This window comes from Anabrus simplex, chromosome 6 (genome assembly GCF_040414725.1).
Source record: "Anabrus simplex isolate iqAnaSimp1 chromosome 6, ASM4041472v1, whole genome shotgun sequence".
Classification (NCBI taxonomy): Eukaryota; Metazoa; Arthropoda; class Insecta; order Orthoptera; family Tettigoniidae; genus Anabrus; species Anabrus simplex.
Window position 1 is genome coordinate 221,213,353 of NC_090270.1, and position 24,336 is coordinate 221,237,688.

General features: G+C 34.5%; 1 protein-coding gene across 1 annotated transcript in view; it reads right to left on the reverse strand.

Moving 5' to 3' along the window:
* Positions 1-1,993: 1,993 nt before the first annotated feature.
* Icmt (isoprenylcysteine carboxylmethyltransferase ste14) overlaps positions 1,994-24,336 on the reverse strand; it is a 36,474-nt gene continuing 14,131 nt past the window's right edge. Inside the window, exons 3-4 of the mRNA XM_067149217.2 lie at positions 22,713-22,930; positions 1,994-5,455 (exon numbers count right to left, since the gene is read on the reverse strand). Coding sequence (XP_067005318.2) covers positions 5,273-5,455; positions 22,713-22,930 — 401 coding nt within the window. The 3' untranslated portion in view covers positions 1,994-5,272. The remainder of the gene's footprint in view (positions 5,456-22,712; positions 22,931-24,336) is intronic.

The window sequence follows — 24,336 nt, forward strand, 5'->3', positions numbered from 1 at the left end:
TAGCAATATAACATACTCTAGTTTGTATTTCTTTCTGTACGAACCATTACTATTCAAATTTAACTTTATCTCTGGGCAGTAAAAACTAACCACAACAAATTCTATACGTTTCATTACGAAAACCACTATAATAAACTCTGACAGTGAAGTTGATTAAAAACTTTTTTGTTGAAAGCAAAAAGTTTTGGTGTTACCTTTTTGCTAGTGGTTTCACATTGCACTAACACATCGAAAGTTTTCAAAGATGCAAGGATGGGAAAGGGCTAGGATTGGGAAATAAGTGATCGATGCCTTAACTGATGTACAGCCCTCAGCATTTGACTGGTGTGAAAATAGGAAACCACGGAAAACCATCTTCAGGGCAGTCGTTTTTGAAGTTACAAAATCCAACTATAAATTACATTAATTAATAATAAAAGATGTTTTTTATGTTCCATTAACTACTTTAGCAGTTTTTGGAGATGCCAAGGTATCTGAACGTTTGTCCCACAGGAGTTCTTTTCTATGTCAGTAAATCATCTGACATGAAGCTGGCATATTTGAGTGCCTTCATATACCACCGGACCGAGCTACGATCATACCCATGAACTTAGATCAGAAAGCCACGGCTCTACCATATGAGCTCTGCAGTCCAGCAAATGAATTAAATTCTCATTACAATTTTCAGAGGACAATCCTTATAAATGAAAAAGCGTATGGCTTTTAGTGCCGGGAGTGTCCGAGGACATGTTCGGCTCGCCACGTACAGGTCTTTTGATTTGACTCCCGTAGGCGACCTGTGCATCGTGATGAGGGTGAAATGATGATGAAGACAACACAAACCCACCCAGCCCCCCGTGCCAGTGAAATTAACCAATGATGGTTAAAATTCCCGACCCTGCCGGAGCGTACTCAGAATGAGGAGATAAGGGCTAATTTAGGAATGAACTCGATGGATGAAGCTGTACGCATAAACCGGCTTCGGTGGTGGGGTCATGTGAGGCGAATGGAGGAGGTTAGGTTACCCAGGAGAATAATGGACTCTACTATGGAGGGTAAGAGAAGTAGAGGGAGACCAAGACGACGATGGTTAGACTCGGTTTCTAACGATTTCAAGATAAGAGGTATAGAACTAAATGAGCCACAACACTAGTTGCAAATCGCGGATTGTGGCGACGTTTAGTAAATTCTGAGGCTTGCAGACTGAATGCTGAAAGGCAAACCATTTAGGCATAATCATTATAAACTATACTTTATAAGCAAACTATGAAAGCCCATTAAAATGGTTTTTTTTCAGTTCCAGATATATTTATTAAAATATAGTAATACAGGGATGCTGTAGTAGAAACAGCAAGGGAATGCCTAGGAACAACTGTGTGTAAAGATGGGAAAAGGCGAACATCTTGGTGGAATGATGAAGTGAGAGCAGCCTGTAAACATAAAAAGAAGGCATAACAGTCTATAATGAATATGTATGTATGTATGTATGTAGTAATATTCTGAGTACAATTTTTTTAATCCATTAAGATGAGAAATAACTTCTTTCTGTCTTAGAGATAGGTCTCACTGAGAGGTATTACATATCAGTTGGCCTGTAGATCCACAAATACTCTTCAATCCTATAGCCAGAGATATCACAGCCAAGAACCTTATATTTATAAGCTGAGAAAAAATAAGCTAGAAGCATTTCAAGAATATGAACTACCTTTTCAACAAGATAATCTTCTGATAACCTTATTGACAATGATACAAAGAGCTACATCTAGCTTGAGAATGAATAATAATTAATTGCGGACTACCCTTTTTAACGAGTGGCACAATAAGTGATCCAGGTCTGCATCATCTTCTGAGTTCCAAAAGCTTGGCACTAATGGGATATAGTGGGTAGCTATATGCCAGGCTGTCTTTGCCCCCAGGAATTAACCTGGTGCTCATTTTCGGTAAACCTCACGGCCATGTGCCGCTCCAGAAGAGGAAATCTAGTTACTTGAATTCTTTGATATCCTGACAGGGAACCAACTTACATCCTTCCTAGAGAATTGAGTACGCCTTTACCACCTTGGCTAGGCAACCTCTACAAGCTCTTCATTGACCCTGAAATACTGTAAGGCTTACTCAATGTGGAGCAGACATGTAAATGTCAGTGTGCTGCTGCATCACTGCTATTGGAGAATGACCCAAATGAAGGCAGCTTATTAGTGCAGTGAGGAGAAAGAAGTTCTGCTACTCTGCTAACATTATCACTTGTTGTTACCAAAGACCTGCTAATCGTTAACAAGGATAGTGCACCTATGATATTTATGAAAGACAATGTGATTTGTTTACTGATTATTTTCACATCTTTTTCACTGAATGCAAGACACACATCCAAGATTTAAAGGTCTAAATTATTTATTGGAAGACAGTATGCAGACTACATAACATGAAAATCGTACACACATGAAACTAAAAGCCAGTTTTTCTACTATAAAAAATCAAAATAGAAAAGAAAAATCACAAAGAGAATTCATAGCTTGTATGGACAATATGCCTGATATGTTCAAATAACAGTTTACAAAGGGGGTAAAAAAGAGACCATTATCAGAAAACTTGATTACTGAGTTTAATGGTGGGAGCAAATGAGGTTTTAAGGGGAAAACAAATATATCATCCCCAATAGTTGAGAATACTAAATAATTATCACGAACATTTGTAACAAGAGATGTTGATGGGAAGAATTGCCTCTAGGCTTGGAGTACTAATTTCAAAAGCTGCGACATAATATACTCACCACTGTTGGAAACAACTAAATATCTCAATTACAATCAATATTGTAATCAATAAAAAAAGATACCATATCATATCTTCACATGGTGAGTGTGTCCAGTTGCTTGTTAAAGTAAGTTCCAAAGATGTCTTAAGTTTGATTTAAGTCACAATATAAATTAAATTCTAAGCAAGATATTTTTTAAGCAAGCTTGAAGTCTTATGTGACTGTTGATATTGTGATCATAGCCATGAGACCAACAGTTTTACATGGAATCTGAACGACAAGCATGTGACCTTTCATTTAAAAAATTCCACATCTATTGACCAGGATTCAAACCGCGTCTACCTTGGTGAAAAGCCACCGATGATGTTACTTAGCTATCATGTTCCCCCTCTAAATTGTCTATAGGTTAGCAAAGGAATAGGGCTACTTTCTGCAACAAAACTATTTGACTGATTACTTCAGAACTGCTTCCTTATTGTGTATGCCAAGTGTGTATTCCTTCATCTTGTTTTTTTACAGGTTTTTCTTGGCCATCAAAACTTCCTGGTGAAAACAATCCATCATGTTCCTTGAGTGATCAACACATTATCTTTCTTTCAATACAGTATATGCTGCTCCACTTGAAAGAGTATTTGGCCAATTATAATCTGAGTTCCAGAGCCTCCGTGGCTCAGATGGCAGCATGTCGGCCTCTCACCGCTGGATACCATGGTTCAAATCCCGGTCACTCCATGTGAGATTTGTGCTGGACAAAGCAGAGGCGGGACAGGTTTTTCTCTGGGTACTCCGGTTTTCCCTGTCACCTATCATTCCAGCAACACTCTCCATTCTCATTTCATAGCATCTATCAGTCATTAATAAAATCACTTTGGGAGTGGCGACCCCATCGTACTAATAGCCTATATATGATTCATTCATTATATCCCTGACCCAATCAATGTCTGGAAAACAGGTTGTAGATTTTCATTTTCAATCTGAGTTCCAGATTTACAGCCTATAACATTGAGTTAGATACAAAGAAAATTATATAATTCATGATCTTTCCATATTTTATACACTAAATTACTTCTCAAAATGCTGAGAACTCCTATTATAGTAAAATGAATTAGAAATAAGTATATATGGTGAAGTGAGGAAAGCAACGGGAAACTACCTCACTCCTCATTTCCCTAGTACGCCTCTTCAGCGACACCTAGGCCATCTATGACAGCTAATGGTGAACTCGTTGAGGATCCAACCAGCCTTCAGGCTGAATACCCAACATATACGGTGAAATACTGAAATTAAGGATGTCACAGCTTTTAGCTAGTTTTAATCATATGCTGTGAAAAAACAAAAATAAAAGTACATATGTATATATATCAAGTTTTTATGAATTTCTTCAGAAACATATATGCCTATACCCATTCGGTTGGAATGGCTATCTCAGAATAAAATCAAGACTCAAATCAACAATAGAATGAGGCCTTTAAATGAATTTTCTCAAAGTCACTTACAAAGCTCTATGCCAATATCCATCAAAATAAAGCTCTCTTTTTAAAATGTGTACAAATTTCAGCACAAATGATTAATTATTTGATATTTCAAAACAATGTCCATGACCGATAAAACTTATGCTGTGGCTGGCCACTTGCTTGTTGGCTATACCTGGTTCTGATACCAATCCCCGGTTCTGATAAAAAAGAAACAGTTCAACCTCCTCTTCTATAAAATCATAAAAATCTTCTTTTATAAATAGACAGATGCCATTGGTGCTTTGTTTTCTCAAATGGGACGATAGGCACAAAATATAGAAGGATGCAAGAGTATTCTACCTGGAGCCACTATACCACCCTTCTCAAGTCACAATACCATTCTATTTTACAGTACTCATTTCTGGGATTAGAAGATTTTAATTATTACACTTATATCTATCCCATATAAAATGGATGAAGAGGTCTACTGCCTGCCTGTCATCTCGCAGCACGATGGACATGGTGCTAGGTAACTTTAGATTACGGACATGCTCGATCAGATTCACGTACTTCGTGAGGAAAACAATTCATGTTGGTAATATGACCATTATAAATATGGAAAAACCATTTATGTAACAACTGATTATGGCTGAAAAAGAATTTTATATCAGTGACATGTACCTGTACATCCAGAGTGGACTAACAACAGAGATGCAGAAAGATAGCATTTGACATTTCAAAGAAACTTTAATTAAAATCAGCATAGAAGAGACTTAAGAATGAATCCTGAGACTAAAGTGTATGCATGTTTCTAACCACATCTCTGTTACTGAGTCCAAAGATGTATTGTAAGGCAATACTTCCCATTACTTACATCATTCTCTTCATTACTTTCCCTTTATCAGCAATGCTTACTTATTCACTTAATATTATGTTATGTGGCCACTTTGAAACAGACAATTAACAGCTTTGTATTAGAAATAAGCCTCTGTTTAAAAAAAATACATATTCTGATGTCTTTGATTCTAACACTTTTAAACAAATGCTAATTGTGGACCATACTAAAGTGGTGTCGGATCCAAAATAATCACAACTCAACTTTGTAGCCATGGATGAATGGCAGTCCTGTACAAACTCTTTTCTGGTAATTGTAATAATCCTCACCAAAAAAGTTAAGTAGAGTCATTTCCTCTACAATAATTCGCTCGTGGAAGAAACGCCAACTTGCAATGGTGTACGCGATGATACAAACTGGATTAATCAGGATTAGCTGCAACAAAATCCACATTAATCTTCATTAATACAAACTAGCCAAACTAATTACAATACAGGAAGATAGATCATGATGATGATGATGATGATGACGATTATAGTTTTAAGGGGTCTAACATCTAGGTCATTGGCCCCTGCTGGCATGATATAAGACAATGATTTAAAATTTGCTCACTAATTACAGAGGTGAACATCAACATAAGATTAAAATAATCAGCTGCTCTAATCTACAATGTCTTATTTTTAATAAAAAAGATTTTAAAATATGAATAAAATAAGGTAGTGATGTGAAGTCAAATTTAAAGTATTATTATTATTATTATTATTATTATTATTATTATTATTATTATTATTCATTTTAATTTTTTAGCCAACATAGGACTACATAGTCAGGTTTATGAAGGTTTTTCTTCTTTTTGTCAGCCCAATAGTGTTTCATTCTTTCTGAACATAATTTTCTTTCTGCTTCTGGAATCACTCTTCCTATTTTCTGCTTGTTGATTTTTGTCTGTAGTCTGGTGTGTTTATCTTTCAATATGTTGAGTGTATTTGTTTTATATTTTAAATCTTCTATTGTAATATGCAACTCTCTCATGTCTTCTTTGAGTTCTGTGATCCATCTAATATTTAAGGTATTTATAATATAACAACATTTATTCTAACACAAATGACTGAGTTTGCCAAGCCGACAAAGAATATCATACAGTGATAATGTAGAGAAAACAATAACTAGACACAAAGAAACAGCAGATAAATGATTTTAATTGATTTTTCCAACATGAACATTTCAGAATTTCAAATATGAGCACTTTTTACTTTGACATGATTTCTTTCTTAGTAGCTCTTTCATTAATAATTCCAAACTTTCTTAAATGATGATTGGTGTTATATAGTTACATGTGAATTAATAATAATAATAATAATAATAATAATAATAATAATAATAATAATAATAATAATAATAATAATGTTATTTGCTTCGCATCCCACTAACTACTTTTATGGTTTTTGGAGATGCCGAGGTGCTGGAATTTAGTCCTACAGGAGTTCTTTTACGTGCCAGTAAATCTACCAACACAAGGCTGACGTATTTGAGTACCTTCAAATTTTAGAATCCCTTCATATTTGATACTCGCACATACTTTCCTTTATTTGCAGACATTCAACACGCATCTCATAGTGGTGTCTTAATTACATCTAATGTCCAAGTTGAACGTTCCCTTTAGACTTGCTCAGTTTACAAGATTACAAGTTTTTCCACCAAATGATAATGTTAACACTATTTCTATATTTTTATAATAATACGAAGAGAGTCAACACTGCCTTTAGTAAAACAATTCATCACAGTGAAGCTTATTATTCGTAACGACTGGTCACAAACCTAAATACATGTTGTTCAACTAGTGATTTCATTTCAGTTTACTACCTTTTTTTTTTGCTATTTGTTTTATGTCGCACCGACACAGATATGTCTTATGGCGATGATGGGATAGGAAAGGCCTAGGAAGTGGAAGGAAGCAGCCGTGGCCTTAATTAAGGTACAGCCCTGGCATTTGCCTGGTGTGAAAATGGGAAACCACGGAAAACCATCTTCAGGGCTGCCGACAGTGGGGCTCGAACCCACTATCTCCCGATTACTGGATACTGGCCGCACTTAAGCGACTGCAGCTATCAAGCTCGGTCAGTTTACTACTGATACTATTGTTTACATCTCACAGTCTGAATGATAATAAGAAGTTATTTCAGCACTAAAAGTGTTTTCAATTAAGCCACACATCACAATCTAAATGTGGAATATTTAAACAATAACTAAGTAATAATTGCACAGAAGAATTGGATACATTATTAAGCTATTAAGTAATATGTTTTTAACAATTATATTACAGCTGTGTTTTCAAGACGCTAAGTTTACAACTTTTATCTCTCAAAGAGGTTAGGATATTAAGAACATTATAGAAGTTCTGCTTAGTAAAATGCTTTAAAAACTGTTTTAACCAATATTAATGTCCACTGTTTCCGAATTTTTTAAGTATAATAACTGTGAGATATTCATACAAAATATATGTAAGTAATAGAATTCGATGGGATAATCTCATATATATAACAACCAATTCAGGATCCTGATCTAGCTTGGTAAGATAAGTGGCTGATGATGCTTGTAAAACAAGCGAAACATGTCCCACAATAACTAATGTAAAACAAATTATATCCTAATCATAAGGATTGTATGGTATTGAATAGGTGGTTGTCAATAAACAAATTGTTTTTTATAGTATACTGTTACAATGCCGAAACTGTACAAAGAAGAATAGCTGATAAAAGGGCTAAACTTTCAGAAATTAATTTACTACTGCTCATGTTCAGCGATGTAAATTCCGAAAGGCCTAATATCTAGGTCATCGGCCCCTAATGGTACTAAATGAGACGAAATGCAATGACAATTTAAAAGGACAAAATTCATCCACTGACCAGAATTCAAAACGTGATGATGAAGAATGAATGAATGAATATGAATTTAATACAATCAGTGGATCCGACTCGCAATGCCTCACCTGACCAGAAACAATATTACGGAACAAAGGACCGTTTCCAAAGCACACTCCTGAATCGATGATGCTTGTTGTCTAAAGGAGTTCAATATCCATGTCAACGGTCCCTCATAATGGCACTTATCGCTAGTAAAGGAGAACCATGGTATTTCTCAGGTTGCGGTACTAATCAAAGGTAGCGTAAACTCACGGTGTTCCAAACATTATGATACTACTCACAAGTATTGTACGTCGTACAGGTAACGCAGACCTCTGGTGTTTCTCACAGAATGGCGAATCTCATAGGCAACGCAAACCCATAGTGTTCCTCACCTAGGTGTACTAATCACGGGTGCCAGTATTCCCATGGTGTTCCGCATATAGTGGGTACTAATCATAGGCAACGAAGACCCATGGTGTCACTCGTAATGTGTTACTAACCACAGGCAATGCCCAGACTTGTGGTGTTTCTCACTTAATGGTACTAATCATGGGCAACGTAAGACCGTGGTATTCGCATTTAGTGGTACTAATCAAAGGTACTGGAAACCCACAGTGAACCCCGCTCTACTGCTACGAATCACAAAACTATTGAGTACCTAACAGAGTAGTACTACTCACAAGTACAGGCAACCCACGGTGTTCCCGGCATGATGGTAATAATCACAAGTAGTTTCATGGTTCTGATGCAATCATCCCTTGGTTGCCCCTTTTAGTCTCCTCTTACGACAGGCAGGGGATATTGCAAGTGACTAATCTCATGTTTTAATCCGTATTGAAATCTGTTAATATACAATAATAAAGTTTTATTATGAATCCACCTGTTCAATACATTATAATGTTGTTACATTAAAATAACTTAATTAGTTAAAAAGTTATATATGGGACATGTTTCGCTCCCCTATAGAGCATCATCAGCCAAATCCGAATCTCAAACAATTGTTATTTACGTAAACAAAGACTTAAGAACCATTAGAACACTTTTGACAAACTTAAAAACTTATTCTGTTAGAAAATCATAAAATATAAAATCCTTGCATACATGGCTCAATTACATGTGCTTAATAGAAACATACATTAAAATTATGGAAGAGAGAGTACTAAAATATAAAATAAATAATATATATATCATGTCCAAAATCCTAGAAAGACGTGGAGATCAATCTTAGGAGCCAAATTTGAGGATCTTCTTAGCAATGAGATCTGGTAAAAAAGTTATTTATCCCTTGTAGATAGGAGTCTATAAAGATTCAAATTTATCGTCAATTTGATGATTGAACTTATAACAGGATAAATGTTGATCTTCAAGAAATTTAAATGCTTGTCATGTGACCTCGGCGAATGCTGTTGAAAAGGTATGTTCTTATAGATGTCAATGACCGTTCATTGAACTAATGGATTTGATACGGATGATTGAAAGGGACGTAAATCAACGTTTGTATTGAAAGCTGCTGCTTGGTTTATCTTGTTGAATGTCTGTAACAAGAAAAGAGATCTTGTAAGTAATCAGAATTTGTGTTGCTAGTTAAGAGTGTGTTTCTAGAAACTTCACTTACCCCTCCAATTGCTGTTTGTTGGTTTGTTGTTGTCCGAGGTTATGTGGTGACTGTCTGTTCTGTGTCTACTCCTTATGTTGTAAGAGTGAGGTGGTGGGGGTTGAGGGGAGGGAGTAGGGGTAGGAGGAGAAATGTTTGTGGGTGTGGTTTTGGAAGGGGAATGTCTAGTAGGAGCGCAGGGAGGGGTTGAGTTCTTTAATGTTGGATGATTATTAGTTATTTTGGGAATGAAAACTTTGGCAAAATTACTTTTTTCTAGATTAAGCATCTTTAAGAGTTTCGGTAATTGTTCGTGTAACGGATTTCTTATTTCAATTTCGTCATTTAAATTTTTTTCCTTATTGAAATACTGGTCTAAGTGGATATAAATATTTTCTACTTCTGTCATTAGTTTACCTTTTTCTATCTTCTTTATAATTTTTAGGTCTTTCTCTATGGTTGTAAATGTTTGTTGTGCTTTGTAGCATTAACGTGTTCTAAATATCTTGTGAGAAAGTTACGGCCAGTTTGGCCAACATATGAACATTTACATTCTACACATGTTAATCTATAGATGCCAGAACTTAGATACGGGTTCTTGTTGGAATTTATACTATTGTGGTTGAAAAAAATGTTTCTGTTTGTATTTTGTGTTTTGAATGCTACATTCACATCTTGTTTTTTGATAGGATTAGTTATTTGAAAAATGGCTGGATTGGTGAATGTAAATGTTGCGAATTTGGACTGCTTAGTTTTTTCAGGAGTAAGATTAGTTACTAACATTTGTTTTACTTTATTGATGATCCGATTGACTATATTTATTTTATATCCATTAATTGAAGCCAGATCTTTTATAAAATTGAGTTCCTTTTTTAAGTTACTCTCTGAAAGGGGGATTTTGAAAGCTCTATAAACTAAACTGTAAAAAGCCGCCTGTTTATGTGATTTTGGGTGAAGAGAATCATTTTTTATCGTTAGAGGAGTGTATGATGGTTTTCTAAATATTTGAAATTCAAAACTATCTCTTATTCGTGTTACATTAATATCCAGGAAGTTTATTGAGTTGTTAGTTTCATCTTCTTTCGTAAATTTTATATTTGGGTCAATATTATTTAAGAAACTTAGAATTTTTTCACTATCATTTTTTTGGCTATCTATTATGACAAAGGTGTCGTCTACATACCTGATCCAAAGGCAAAGTCCATTTATTTTTGTGTTTATTTTGTTTTGCTCCAAATGATCCATATATATGTCTGCCAGTATGCCCGACGTGGGGTCTCCCATTGCTAGGCATGTTTGGTGGTAAATCTTTTTATTAAATCTGAAGTAATTATTGTTTAATACAAATTTCAGTAGGTTTACAAATTCATCTATTTCACATCTACTTAATTTACTGTATGTAAGGAGATTGTGTTTGATGATATTGATGGTTTCTTTAACCGGTATATTTGGATACATGTTGGTTACGTCGAATGAAACCATTTTATGTTGTGGTTGTAAATTGAATTTTCCTAGTTTATTACAAAATTCTATTGAATTTTTTATTGTTGATTCGTTGTTAAATTTGTAATGTCTTTTGAGGAAATAGTGTATAAATTTGGATGTTTTATACGTGGGACTATTTCTACTGTTTATTATAGGACGTATGGGTACGTTGGGTTTATGTAATTTGGGCAATGCCCTAGCTGTTGGTAACTTTGGATTCATATTTATCATTTTTTGGTGTTCTTGTTCATTAAATAAAAAAGTAGAATTCTGGAGGATAATTTTTAGATTCCGTTGAATCTTATTTATGGGATCCTGGTTTACGACAGTGTAGGTTTTGTCTGAAAAGAATTCTTCTGTTTTTTCAATGTAGTCATTTTTATTTAAGAGGACTGTGGTTTCACCTTTGTCTGCTTTGGTAACAACTACATTATTTTTGTTTAGTTTTGTTTTTAGTGTCATTATTTCTGTTATGAGAGTGGGATTAGAACTTTTGTTTATTTCCCTTACGAAAGCCGGGAGCTTCTTTTTAACTTCAACTCTGATATCGTTTTGTATATCTGGTGTTAATTTATTCAAGTTTGATTCAACTTCTGCTACTACATTGATTACGCCTTCTACTTTTTGAGAGTTAGGCCAATTAAATTTTGAACCTTTATCTAATAGGTTCATCTCATTATCAGTGAATTTTGTGTTTGAGAGATTGATAGTGGTGGGAATGTTTTTAAGGTTAGAATTAGGATTATTTACTCTATTGTTAGATTTGTTATGATTTGGTTTGTTTTCTTTTAAGAATGTAAGTTTGTTATCTAGGGTTTTTTGTTTCTTGTCTAAAACGTCTGCAAGTTTCTCTGTTATATGATTTTGGATAGAGTTCAATTCTAAAGGAGATAATTCTTGTGCAATTTCCAAGTGTGTACGATATAATTGCAAGTTCAAAAATGATTTCTTCCTATATAAAGCTTTAATTTCACTTTTCAGCCAGATCTCATTTATTATGTTTTGAGTATCTGCTACCCTTGAATTAGATACGTTTTTTCTTTGTATAGATTTTAAAAACCTAGGTACTAATTTACATTTCAAACATTCTTTCAAGAACTAAATATCTTTGGATATCTTACTGATTTTGATTTTGAGATTCAGATATCTATTCTTTTTGTTTGTATTAGCCTGGTTGGCTATTTCATTGCAAGTGACTAATCTCATGTTTTAATCCGTATTGAAATCTGTTAATATACAATAATAAAGTTTTATTATGAATCCACCTGTTCAATACATTATAATGTTGTTACATTAAAATAACTTCATTAGTTAAAAAGTTATATATGGGACATGATTCGCTCCCCTATAGAGCATCATCAGCCAAATCCGAATCTCAAACAATTGTTATTTACGTAAACAAAGACTTAAGAACCATTAGAACACTTTTGACAAACTTAAAACTTATTCTATTAGAAAATCATAAAATATAAAATCCTTGTATACATGGCTCAATTACATGTGCTTAATAGGAACATACATTAAAATTATGGAAGAGAGAGTACTAAAATATAAAATAAATAATATATATATCATGTCCAAAATCCTAGAAAGACGTGAAGATCAATCTTAGGAGCCAAATTTGAGGATCTTCTTAGCAATGAGATCTGGTAAAAAAGTTATTTATCCCTTGTGGATAAGAGTCTATAAAGATTCAAATTTATCGTCAATTTGATGATTGAACTTATAACAGGATAAATGTTGGTCTTCAAGAAATTTAAATGCTTGTCATGTGACCTCGGCGAATGCTGTTGAAAAGGTATGTTTTTATAGATGTCAATGACCGTTCGTTGAACTAATGGATTTGATACGGATGATTGAAAGGGACGTAAATCAACATTTGTATTGAAAGCTGCTGCTTGGTTTATCTTGTTGAATGTCTGTAACAAGAAAAGAAATCTTGTAAGTAATCGGAATTTGTGTTGCTAGTTAAGAGTGTGTTTCTAGAAACTTCACTTACCCCTCCAAATGCTGTTTGTTGGTTTGGTGTTGTCCGAGGTTATGTGGTAACTGTCTGTTCTGTGTCTACTCCTTGTGTTGTAAGAGTGAGGTGGTGGGGGTTGAGGGGAGGGAGTAGGGGTAGGAGGAGAAATGTTTGTGGGTGTGGTTTTGGAAGGGGAATGTCTAGTAGAAGCGCAGGGAGGGGTTGAGTTCTTTAATGTTGGATGATTATTAGTTATTTTGGGAATGAAAACTTTGGCAAAATTACTTCTTTCTAGATTAAGTGTCCTTAAGAGTTTCGGTAATTGTTCGTGTAACGGATTTCTTATTTCAATTTCGTCATTTAAATTTTTTCCTTATTGAAATACTGGTCTAAGTGGATATAAATATTTTCTAATTCTGTCATTAGTTTACCTTTTTCTATAATCTTTATAATTTTTAGGTCTTTCTCCATGGTTATAAATTGGTGGCCTGACTCTCTCATGTGAGCACTCATCGCAGAATGTTTGTTGTGCTTTGTAGCATTAACGTGTTCTAAGTATCTTGTGAGAAAGTTACGGCCAGTTTGGCCAACATATGAACATTTACATTCTACACATGTTAATCTATAGATGCCAGAACTTAGATAAGGGTTCTTGTTGGAATTTATACTATTGTGGCTGAAAAAAATGTTTCTGTTTGTATTTTGTGTTTTTAATGCTACATTCACATCTCGTTTTTTGATAGGATTAGTTATTTGAAAAATGGCTGGATTGGTGAATGTAAATGTTGCGAATTTGGACTGCTTAGTTTTTTCGGGAGTAAGATTAGTTACTAAATTTTGTTTTACTTTATTGATGATCCGATTGACTATATTTATTTTATATCCATTAATTGAGGCCAGATCTTTTATAAAATGAGTTCCTTTCTTAAGTTACTCTCTGAAAGGGGGATTTTGAAATTTCTATAAACTAAACTGTAAAAAGCCGCCTGTTTATGTGATTTTGGGTGAAGAGAATCATTTTTTATCGTTAGAGGAGTGTATGATGGTTTTCTAAATATTTGAAATTCAAAACTATCTCTTATTCGTGTTACATTAATATCCAGGAAGTTTATTGAGTTGTTAGTTTCATCTTCTTTCGTGAATTTTATATTTGGGTCAATATTATTTAAGAAACTTAGGATTTTTTCACTATCATTTTTTTGGCTATCTATTATGACAAAGGTGTCGTCTACATACCTGATCCAAAGGCAAAGTCCATTTATTTTTGTGTTTATTTTGTTTTGCTCCAAATGATCCATATATATGTCTGCCAGTATGCCCGACGTGGGGTCTCCCATTGCTAGGCATGTTTGGTGGTAAATCTTTTTATTAAATGTGAAGTAATTATTGTTTAATACAAATTTCAGTAGGTTTTTGAATTCATCTATTTCACATCTACTTAATTTACTGTATGTAAGGGGATTGTGTTTGATGATATTGATGGTTTCTTTAACTGGTATATTTGGATACATGTTGGTTACGTCGAATGAAACCATTTTATTTTGTGGTTGTAAATTGAATTTTCCTAGTTTATTACAAAATTCTATTGAATTCTACTTTTTTATTTAATGAACAAGAACACCAAAAAATGATAAATATGAATCCAAAGTTACCAACAGCTAGGGCATTGCCCAAATTATATAAACCCAATGTACCCATACGTCCTATAATAAACAGTAGAAATAGTCCCACGTATAAAACATCCAAATTTATACACTATTTCCTCAAAGACATTACAAATTTAACAACGAATCAACAATAAAAAGTTCAATAGAATTTTGTAATAAAGTAGGAAAATTCAATTTACAACCACAACATAAAATGGTTTCATTCGACGTAACCAACATGTATCCAAATATACCGGTTAAAGAAACCATCAATATCATCAAACACAATCTCCTTACATACAGTAAATTAAGTAGATGTGAAATAGATGAATTCGTAAACCTACTGAAATTTGTATTAAACAATAATTACTTCACATTCAATAAAAAGATTTACCACCAAACATGCCTAGCAATGGGAGACCCCACGTCGGGCATACTGGCAGACATATATATGGATCATTTGGAGCAAAACAAAATAAACACAAAAATAAATGGACTTTGCCTTTGGATCAGGTATGTAGATGACACCTTTGTCATAATAGATAGCCAAAAAAATGATAGTGAAAAAATCCTAAGTTTCTTAAATAATATTGACCCAAATATAAAATTCACGAAAGAAGATGAAACTAACAACTCAATAAACTTCCTGGATATTAATGTAACACGAATAAGAGATAGTTTTGAATTTCAAATATTTAGAAAACCATCATACACTCCTCTAACGATAAAAAATGATTCTCTTCACCCAAAATCACATAAACAGGCGGCTTTTTACAGTTTAGTTTATAGAGCTTTCAAAATCCCCCTTTCAGAGAGTAACTTAAAAAAGGAACTCAATTTTATAAAAGATCTGGCCTCAATTAATGGATATAAAATAAATATAGTCAATCGGATCATCAATAAAGTAAAACAAAAGTTAGTAACTAATCTTACTCCTGAAAAAACTAAGCAGTCCAAATTCGCAACATTTACATTCACCAATCCAGCCATTTTTCAAATAACTAATCCTATCAAAAAACAAGATGTGAATGTAGCATTCAAAACACAAAATACAAACAGAAACATTTTTTTCAACCACAATAGTATAAATTCCAACAAGAACCCTTATCTAAGTTCTGGGATCTATAGATTAACATGTGTAGAATGTAAATGTTCATATGTTGGCCAAACTGGCCGTAATTTTCTCACAAGATACTTAGAACACGTTAATGCTACAAAGCACAACAAACATTTACAACCATAGAGAAAGACCTAAAAATTATAAAGAAGATAGAAAAAGGTAAACTAATGACAGAATTAGAAAATATTTGTATCCACTTAGACCAGTATTTCAATAAGGAAAAAAATTTAAATGACGAAATTGAAATAAGAAATCCGTTACACGAACAATTACCGAAACTCTTAAAGACGCTTAATCTAGAAAAAAGTAATTTTGCCAAAGTTTTCATTCCCAAAATAACTAATAATCATCCAACATTAAAGAACTCAACCCCTCCCTGCGCTCCTACTAGACATTCCCCTTCCAAAACCACACCCACAAACATTTCTCCTCCTACCCCTACTCCCTCCCCTCAACCCCCACCAACTCTCTCTTACAACATAAGGAGTAGACACAGAACAGACAGTCACCACATAACCTCGGACAACACCAAACCAACAAACAGCAATTGGAGGGGTAAGTGAAGTTTCTAGAAACACACTCTTAACTAGCAACACAAATTCCGATTACTTACAAGATTTCTTTTCTTGTTACAGACATTCAACAAGATAAACCAAGCAGCAGCTTTCAATACAAACGTTGATTTACGTCCCTTTCAATCATCCGTATCAAATCCATTAGTTCAACGAATGGTCATTGACATCTATAAGAACATACCTTTTCAACAGCATTCGCCGAGGTCACATGACGAGCATTTAAATTTCTTGAAGACCAACATTTATCCTGTTATAAGTTCAATCATCAAATTGACGATAAATTTGAATCTTTATAGACTCTTATCCACAAGGGATAAATAACTTTTTTACCAGATCTCATTGCTAAGAAGATCCTCAAATTTGGTTCCTAAGATTGATCTTCACGTCTTTCTAGGATTTTGGACATGATATATATATTATTTATTTTATATTTTAGTACTCTCTCTTCCATAATTTTAATGTATGTTCCTATTAAGCACATGTAATTGACCCATGTATACAAGGATTTTATATTTTATGATTTTCTAATAGATTAAGTTTTAAGTTTGTCAAAAGTGTTCTAATGGTTCTTAAGTCTTTGTTTACGTAAATAACAATTGTTTGAGATTCGGATTTGGCTGATGATGCTCTATAGGGGAGCGAAACATGTCCCATATATAACTTTTTAACTAATTAAGTTATTTTAATGTAACAACATTATAATGTATTGAACAGGTGGATTCATAATAAAACTTTATTATTGTATATTAACAGATTTCAATACGGATTAAAACATGAGATTAGTCACTTGCAATGAAATAGCCAACCAGGCTAATACAAACAAAAAGAATAGATATCTGAATCTCAAAATCAAAATCAGTAAGATATCCAAAGATATTTGGTTCTTGAAAGAATGTTTGAAATGTAAATTAGTACCTAGGTTTTTAAAATCTATACAAAGAAAAAACGTATCTAATTCAAAGGTAGCAGATACTCAAAACAAAATAAATGAGATCTGGCTGAAAAGTGAAATTAAAGCTCTATATAGGAAGAAATCATTTTTGAACTTGCAATTATATCGTACACACTTGGAAACTGCACAAGAATTATCTCCTTTAGAATTGAACTCTATCCAAAATCATATAACAGAGAAACTTGCAGACGTTTTAGCATAGAAACAAAAAACCCTAGATAACAAACTTACATTCTTAAAAGAAAACAAACCAAATCATAACAAACCTAACAATAGAGCAAATAATCCTAATTCTAACCTTAAAAACATTCCCACCATCAATCTCTCAAACACAAACTTCACTGATAATGAGATGAACCTATTAGATAAAGGTTCAAAATTTAATTGGCCTAACTCTCAAAAAGTAGAAGGCGTAATCAATGTAGTAGCAGAAGTTGAATCAAACTTGAATAAATTAACACCAGATATACAAAACGACATCAGATTTGAAGTTAAAAAGAAGCTCCCGGCTTTTGTAAGGGAAATAAACAAAACTTCTAATCCCACTCTCATAACAGAAATAATGACATTAAAAACAAAACTAAACAAAAATCATGTAGTTGTTACCAAAGCAGACAAAGGTGAAACCACAGTCCTCTTAAATAAAAATGACTACATTGAAAAAACAGAAGAATTCTTTTCAGACAAAACCTACACTGTCGTAAACCAGGATCCCATAAATAAGATTCAACGGAATCTAAAAATTACCCTCAAGAATTCTACTTTTTTATTTAATGAACAAGAACACTAAAAAGTGATAAATATGAATATAAAGTTACCAACAGCTAGGGCATTGCCCAAATTACATTAACCCAACGTACCCATACGTCCTATAATAAACAGTAGAAATAGTCCCACGTATAAAATATCCAAATTTATACACTATTTCCTCAAAAGACATTACAAATTTAACAACGAATCAACAATAAAAAATTCAATAGAATTTTGTAATAAACTAGGAAAATTCAATTTACAACCACAACATAAAATGGTATCATTCGACGTAACCAACATGTATCCAAATATACCGGTTAAAGAAACCATCAATATCATCAAACACAATCTCCTTACATACAGTAAATTAAGTAGATGTGAAATAGATGAATTCGTAAACCTACTGAAATTTGTATTAAACAATAATTACTTCAGATTTAATAAAAAGATTTACCACCAAACATGCCTAGCAATGGGAGACCCCACGAATCTTACTCCCGAAAAAACTAAGCAGTCCAAATTCGCAACATTTACATTCAACAATCCAGCCATTTTTCAAATAACTAATCCTATCAAAAAACAAGATGTGAATGTAGCATTCAAAACACAAAATACAAACAGAAACATTTTTTTCAACCACAATAGTATAAATTCCAACAAGAACCCTTATCTAAGTTCTGGCATCTATAGATTAACATGTGTAGAATGTAAATGTTCATATGTTGGCCAAACTGGCCGTAACTTTCTCACAAGATACTTAGAACACGTTAATGCTACAAAGCACAACAAACATTCTGCGATGAGTGCTCACATGAGAGAGTCAGGCCACCAATTTACAACCATGGAGAAAGACCTAAAAATTATAAAGAAGATAGAAAAAGGTAAACTAATGACAGAATTAGAAAATATTTATATCCACTTAGACCAGTATTTCAATAAGGAAAAAATTTAAATGACGAAATTGAAATAAGAAATCCGTTACACGAACAATTACCGAAACTCTTAAAGATGCTTAATCTAGAAAAAAGTAAATTTGCCAAAGTTTTCATTCCCAAAATAACTAATAATCATCCAACATTAAAGAACTCAACCCCTCCCTGCGCTCCTACTAGACATTCCCCTTCCAAAACCACACCCACAAACATTTCTCCTCCTACCCCTACTCCCTCCCCTCAACCCCCACCACCTCTCTCTTACAACACAAGGAGTAGACACAGAACAGACAGTCACCACATAACCTCGGACAACACCAAACCAACAAACAGCAATTGGAGGGGTAAGTGAAGTTTCTAGAAACACACTCTTAACTAGCAACACAAATTCCGATTACTTACAAGATTTCTTTTCTTGTTACAGACATTCAACAAGATAAACCAAGCAGCAGTTTTCAATACAAACGTTGATTTATGTCCCTTTCAATCATCCGTATCAAATCCATTAGTTCAACGAACGGTCATTGACGTCTATAAGAACATACCTTTTCAACAGCATTCGCCAAGGTCACATGACAAGCATTTAAATTTCTTGAAGACCAACATTTATCCTGTTATAAGTTCAATCATCAAATTGACGATAAATTTGAATCTTTATAGACTCTTATCCACAAGGGATAAATAACTTTTTTACCAGATCTCATTGCTAAGAAGATCCTCAAATTTGGCTCCTAAGATTGATCTTCACGTCTTTCTAGGATTTTGGACATGATATATATATTATTTATTTTATATTTTAGTACTCTCTCTTCCATAATTTTAATGTATGTTCCTATTAAGCACATGTAATTGAGCCATGTATACAAGGATTTTATATTTTATGATTTTCTAATAGAATAAGTTTTAAGTTTGTCAAAAGTGTTCTAATGGTTCTTAAGTCTTTGTTTACGTAAATAACAATTGTTTGAGATTCGGATTTGGCTGATGATGCTCTATAGGGGAGCGAAACATGTCCCATATATAACTTTTTAACTAATGAAGTTATTTTAATGTAACAACATTATAATGTATTGAACAGGTGGATTCATAATAAAACTTTATTATTGTATATAGGCAGGGGATACTTCGAAAAATGAAGTAACAGACGAACAAAGGCAAGGGCCTCAAAGGGCATGAAAATGAAAGACTCCCTAGGCCTCGAATGCTCTAAAACCGTCGGAGTCGGAAAAGAACAAGAGTTAACCAGGGAGGTCGGACAGTATAGATGAAAATGCAGAGCCTGGCACAAGTAAGTGGAAGCAATGCCAGGACTCAGCTAAGGGCCCCATGGTCGCCAACCCACGCTCCCAAGTTAAGAGCCCGTGGGGCCCCTTTTAGTCACTTCTTACGATAGGCAGGGGATACCGCGGGTGTATTCTTCATATGCGCCCCCACCCACATGGGATACTTCAAGTTCAATTGGATGATTAATGCCTTGTATCATTGCCCCATGTAACTCATATCCATGCCCTGGGTTAGTTTCATAAGTTTAGAAGAAATTACAAAAAAGCCATATGAAAATCAGTACAGGGAAGAGAACAAAATAGCTAATTTAGAGCAGTGAGGCTCAACACTGCTGAATAGTTCCTCACAAATTCTAATTAACAGTAGACTCTCTCTCTCTTGAATTCTCACCTCATTTTAAGTAGAATGTTATATTTTGATCAGAAGAGAAACGAGCCTCTTCAAACCACAATCGACTCCAGCTTGATCACTCGTAGTTGGACAGGGACTAATAAGAGCCGAAATGAACCAATATTTATATGCACAGGGAGAGAGAGAGAGAGAGCCAGGAATGTTCGAAACAAGCAAAGCTTATGCGAATATATGTCACGGAGAATGACATACTTACTGCAGGCAGAGATTCACCAAAAAAGGTAGTATGGGCTAGGCCAGCTAGCAGGCAGGAGAGTGCATAACATGTTCACACAAGATGCAGACGGAAGGCAACAAGAGGTGAAAGCAAGATCCATTATCACAACACATATATCACAACCTATAGATAGAGCCCTGCAAGGGTGCGGATATCTGCAAAGTTAATGTCTTGGCAGATACAAACTGTATGGCAGTGCGGATAATTTTGCTGATAATTTCTAAATAGTGACGTTTAATGATTTTTACTCAGGTATACTCTTATTTTTGCTTGTGGTTAGGTGACCCTTGACACTGATAAGGGAGAATAGTGATATATAAAGAGCCTTGAGACCATAAAGCCGAAAATCTGACCTAAGCCTAGCTGGTTGGCTCCTGTCCTCAATCAATGGAAGTAAGGAACAAAGGTCAATACGTCGGTAGTTTTTGAAAGAGAAAATCCCTCATGAACCTGTGACTATAGGGGTTCTGGTGCGAGGTGTCAGGCCTATTGTATTATGTTAACAGATCTAACTATCCGTTTCAATATCTTGGGTGTAATATACTGTAGTTAAATAGTTACAACATCTGCAGATATGCATTTTTCGGATGCGGAAAACCATTCGCAGATGCGGATGAAGGAAGTGCGGATGCGGATATTTTGTATATCCACACAGGGCTCTACCTATAGAAGAAGAGGCCAATTCTGTCTAAATGCCAGACTGTCTGGACATGGTCTACTGCACAGTAGGTGAAATGTTGACACTCATCAAAATGCAACCACAGTCTAATAGTCTGAAAGCCAACACCTTTCCAATGGATTCCATCTGTAAACGTCAACATTATTATATGTACGGATTACTAATGGAAAGACTAACAGTGAATAATAAATTATAAATGTTAAGTGTCTCAATAAGAACACAGGAGTGTCAAAATCTTACCATGGAAAGAGGTTCACTGATGTGCCAGTAAATCTACCGATATGATCTTTTGTATTTAAGCACTCTTTTTCTTCTTGATTTTCAGTCTAGTAACACCTGATGGTACTAAATTTGAAAACATGCACACTTCAACACTACTTTTTGCCAGAGTGCTAGTTACAAATAGAGGACTGTGGAGGTGATTAATTAATTCACAAAGGCTTGGAGATTGAGCACTGAAAGGCATAATAGTCTATAATGAAAATTTTTGGCTGTGGAAATAATTGCATGGCTGAATGCGACTGCCTATGACCAAATATATATGCAACAGAAATTGGTATAACTTTCTTTCTTCAGCTTATCCCAGTTATTCCTGGGGTCGCTGGAGCCACCCAGGCTCATTTTGTTTTTGGCCGGAGGTTTAAGGCCGGATGTCCTTCCTGATGCCATGTGATATGTGAGATGAAAATCTCGACCCAGGAACAATTGGGATTCGAACCTCAGCCTCCTGGGTGGAAAGCCAGCAGCTAAGTCACTGTTTCCAACAGAAATGGGTATAGATCCATTAAAATAAAAAACCTTTGCCTCAGTCCTTATTAAAGCATGGGACACACACTGTATATTCCTATATGTGTCCCTTACTGCTATTCATGTAAGTGAAAACCACCTATCACTATTTGTAACTAGTCAGTTAATATTTGAGGAGGAAAAGATGGGCCATCTTGTATGAAAGACCTTCTTTGTATGTAGGTCCTTTTTTTTCCTCTTCAAAACTTCAGACTACCTTATATGCAATGGATTATACCTCATTTTATCTGATGCAATTCTGGATAAAAAATAAGCAACATATACATGTAAATACAGTTTATTTAGTATGGTACCAACATTGATGAAAAGATTAAAAATATAACTTATTTTACAAATTACCTTTGCAACCCTACTAGGTATCAACTAACCTGAGTTCCAATAGACCAATAAAACCAACCCACATAGCTCGGATGACGACATAGACTGTACACACCGTGGGTCACCAGCTGGTGTCCTTCTTCCCTTACACTTTGAACCATGTGATTGAAGTTGGTTTTAGCTGTTAACATGGCAAGCTTGCGTAATACCTCACCTCCAGTACACAAAATAAGACCAACCAGGCTAATGAAAGTAAGCTGCTTCATACCTACAACAGTACCACAACATTCATTCACAGATCAATGTCCATACATTATTATATACAAGTTAACTGGTCAGAAATTTGCCTTGATTTATTTGAGCTTATCATATATCTTTACACCAGTCTGTTGTTGAGGAAAAACAGGAAAATGATAGAAACAACAATGAATAACGTAAAATAAAAACACACACAACAAGAATGGTACTCTCTTATATCCCCAACAAAGTGTCTCAATTTGATACCTAACTAATTTCTCACAGAGTGTCCTTTTTTCTTCTGTTTGTTACGCATACCAGGTGCAGGTGGAAATTATTTCTGACATTTAATTTTCAATTTTCACCAGCATTTTAAACTCAATGTTTAGTTTCACAGCACATCAATCTAATAATATACAGTACTGAGGTTCAAGGATATCATCTTCTCTCCTTTGGTTATTTTCTTCGATTTAAATGAGAAAATCTAGAAAATCCGGCAGCTGATTTGCTGATATTTTAAGATCCAATTCTCCATTTGAAAATACTACTTGAATTGTAAAATTAAAAAATGCTAAATTTCATTTCTTATTGCTGATTTGTAATTTTAAAATGCTAAAATCTACCATCTTTATGGGTAATGCACCATAGTAAAACCATCACAAAGAATTTAAATTCTGGCAGCTGTCAGATTTATTGGTCTACTGGAAAGTAGGATGAGATTGAGGGTTGAAAATCAGGTACAAGAAAATCAGTTTGGTTTCAGAAGCGGAAGGTCAACAATAGAGCCCATTTTCATTATGAGACAACTAATGGAAAAGCAATGGGAGTCTGGGAATGATATGGTGATGACATTCATTGACATTGAAAAGGCACATGACAGAGTCCCTAAGACTAAAGTTTAATGATGATGATGATGTTGATGATGCTTGTTGTTTAAAGGGGCCTAACATCTAGGTCATCGGCCCCTAATGGTACGAAATGTAATGACAATTTAAAAGTCCAAAAATCATCCACTGACCAGAATTCAAAACATGATGACAAAGAATGAATGGATGGATATGAATTTAAAACAATCAGTGGATCCCACCCGTAATGCCCCACATTCCCAGAAACTAGCGTTAAACAATAGTATTGCTGACTAAGGGGCTGCTTCTAAAGCACAGTTCTGAATCGATGATGCTTGTAGTCTAAAGGGGTCCAAAATCCAGGTCATCAGCCCCTCATAATGATACTTATCGCTAGGACAGTAGAACCATGGTAGTTGTCATGTTGTGGTACTAATCGGTATACCACACATTGTGCTACTACTCACAGGTAATGTAATGCGCGCATTTAACACAGACCTATGGTGTTTCTCACACTGCGGTGGCTTTTTTTTTGCTAGTTGCTTTATGTCGCACCGACACAGATAGGTTTTATGGCGACGATGGGACAGGA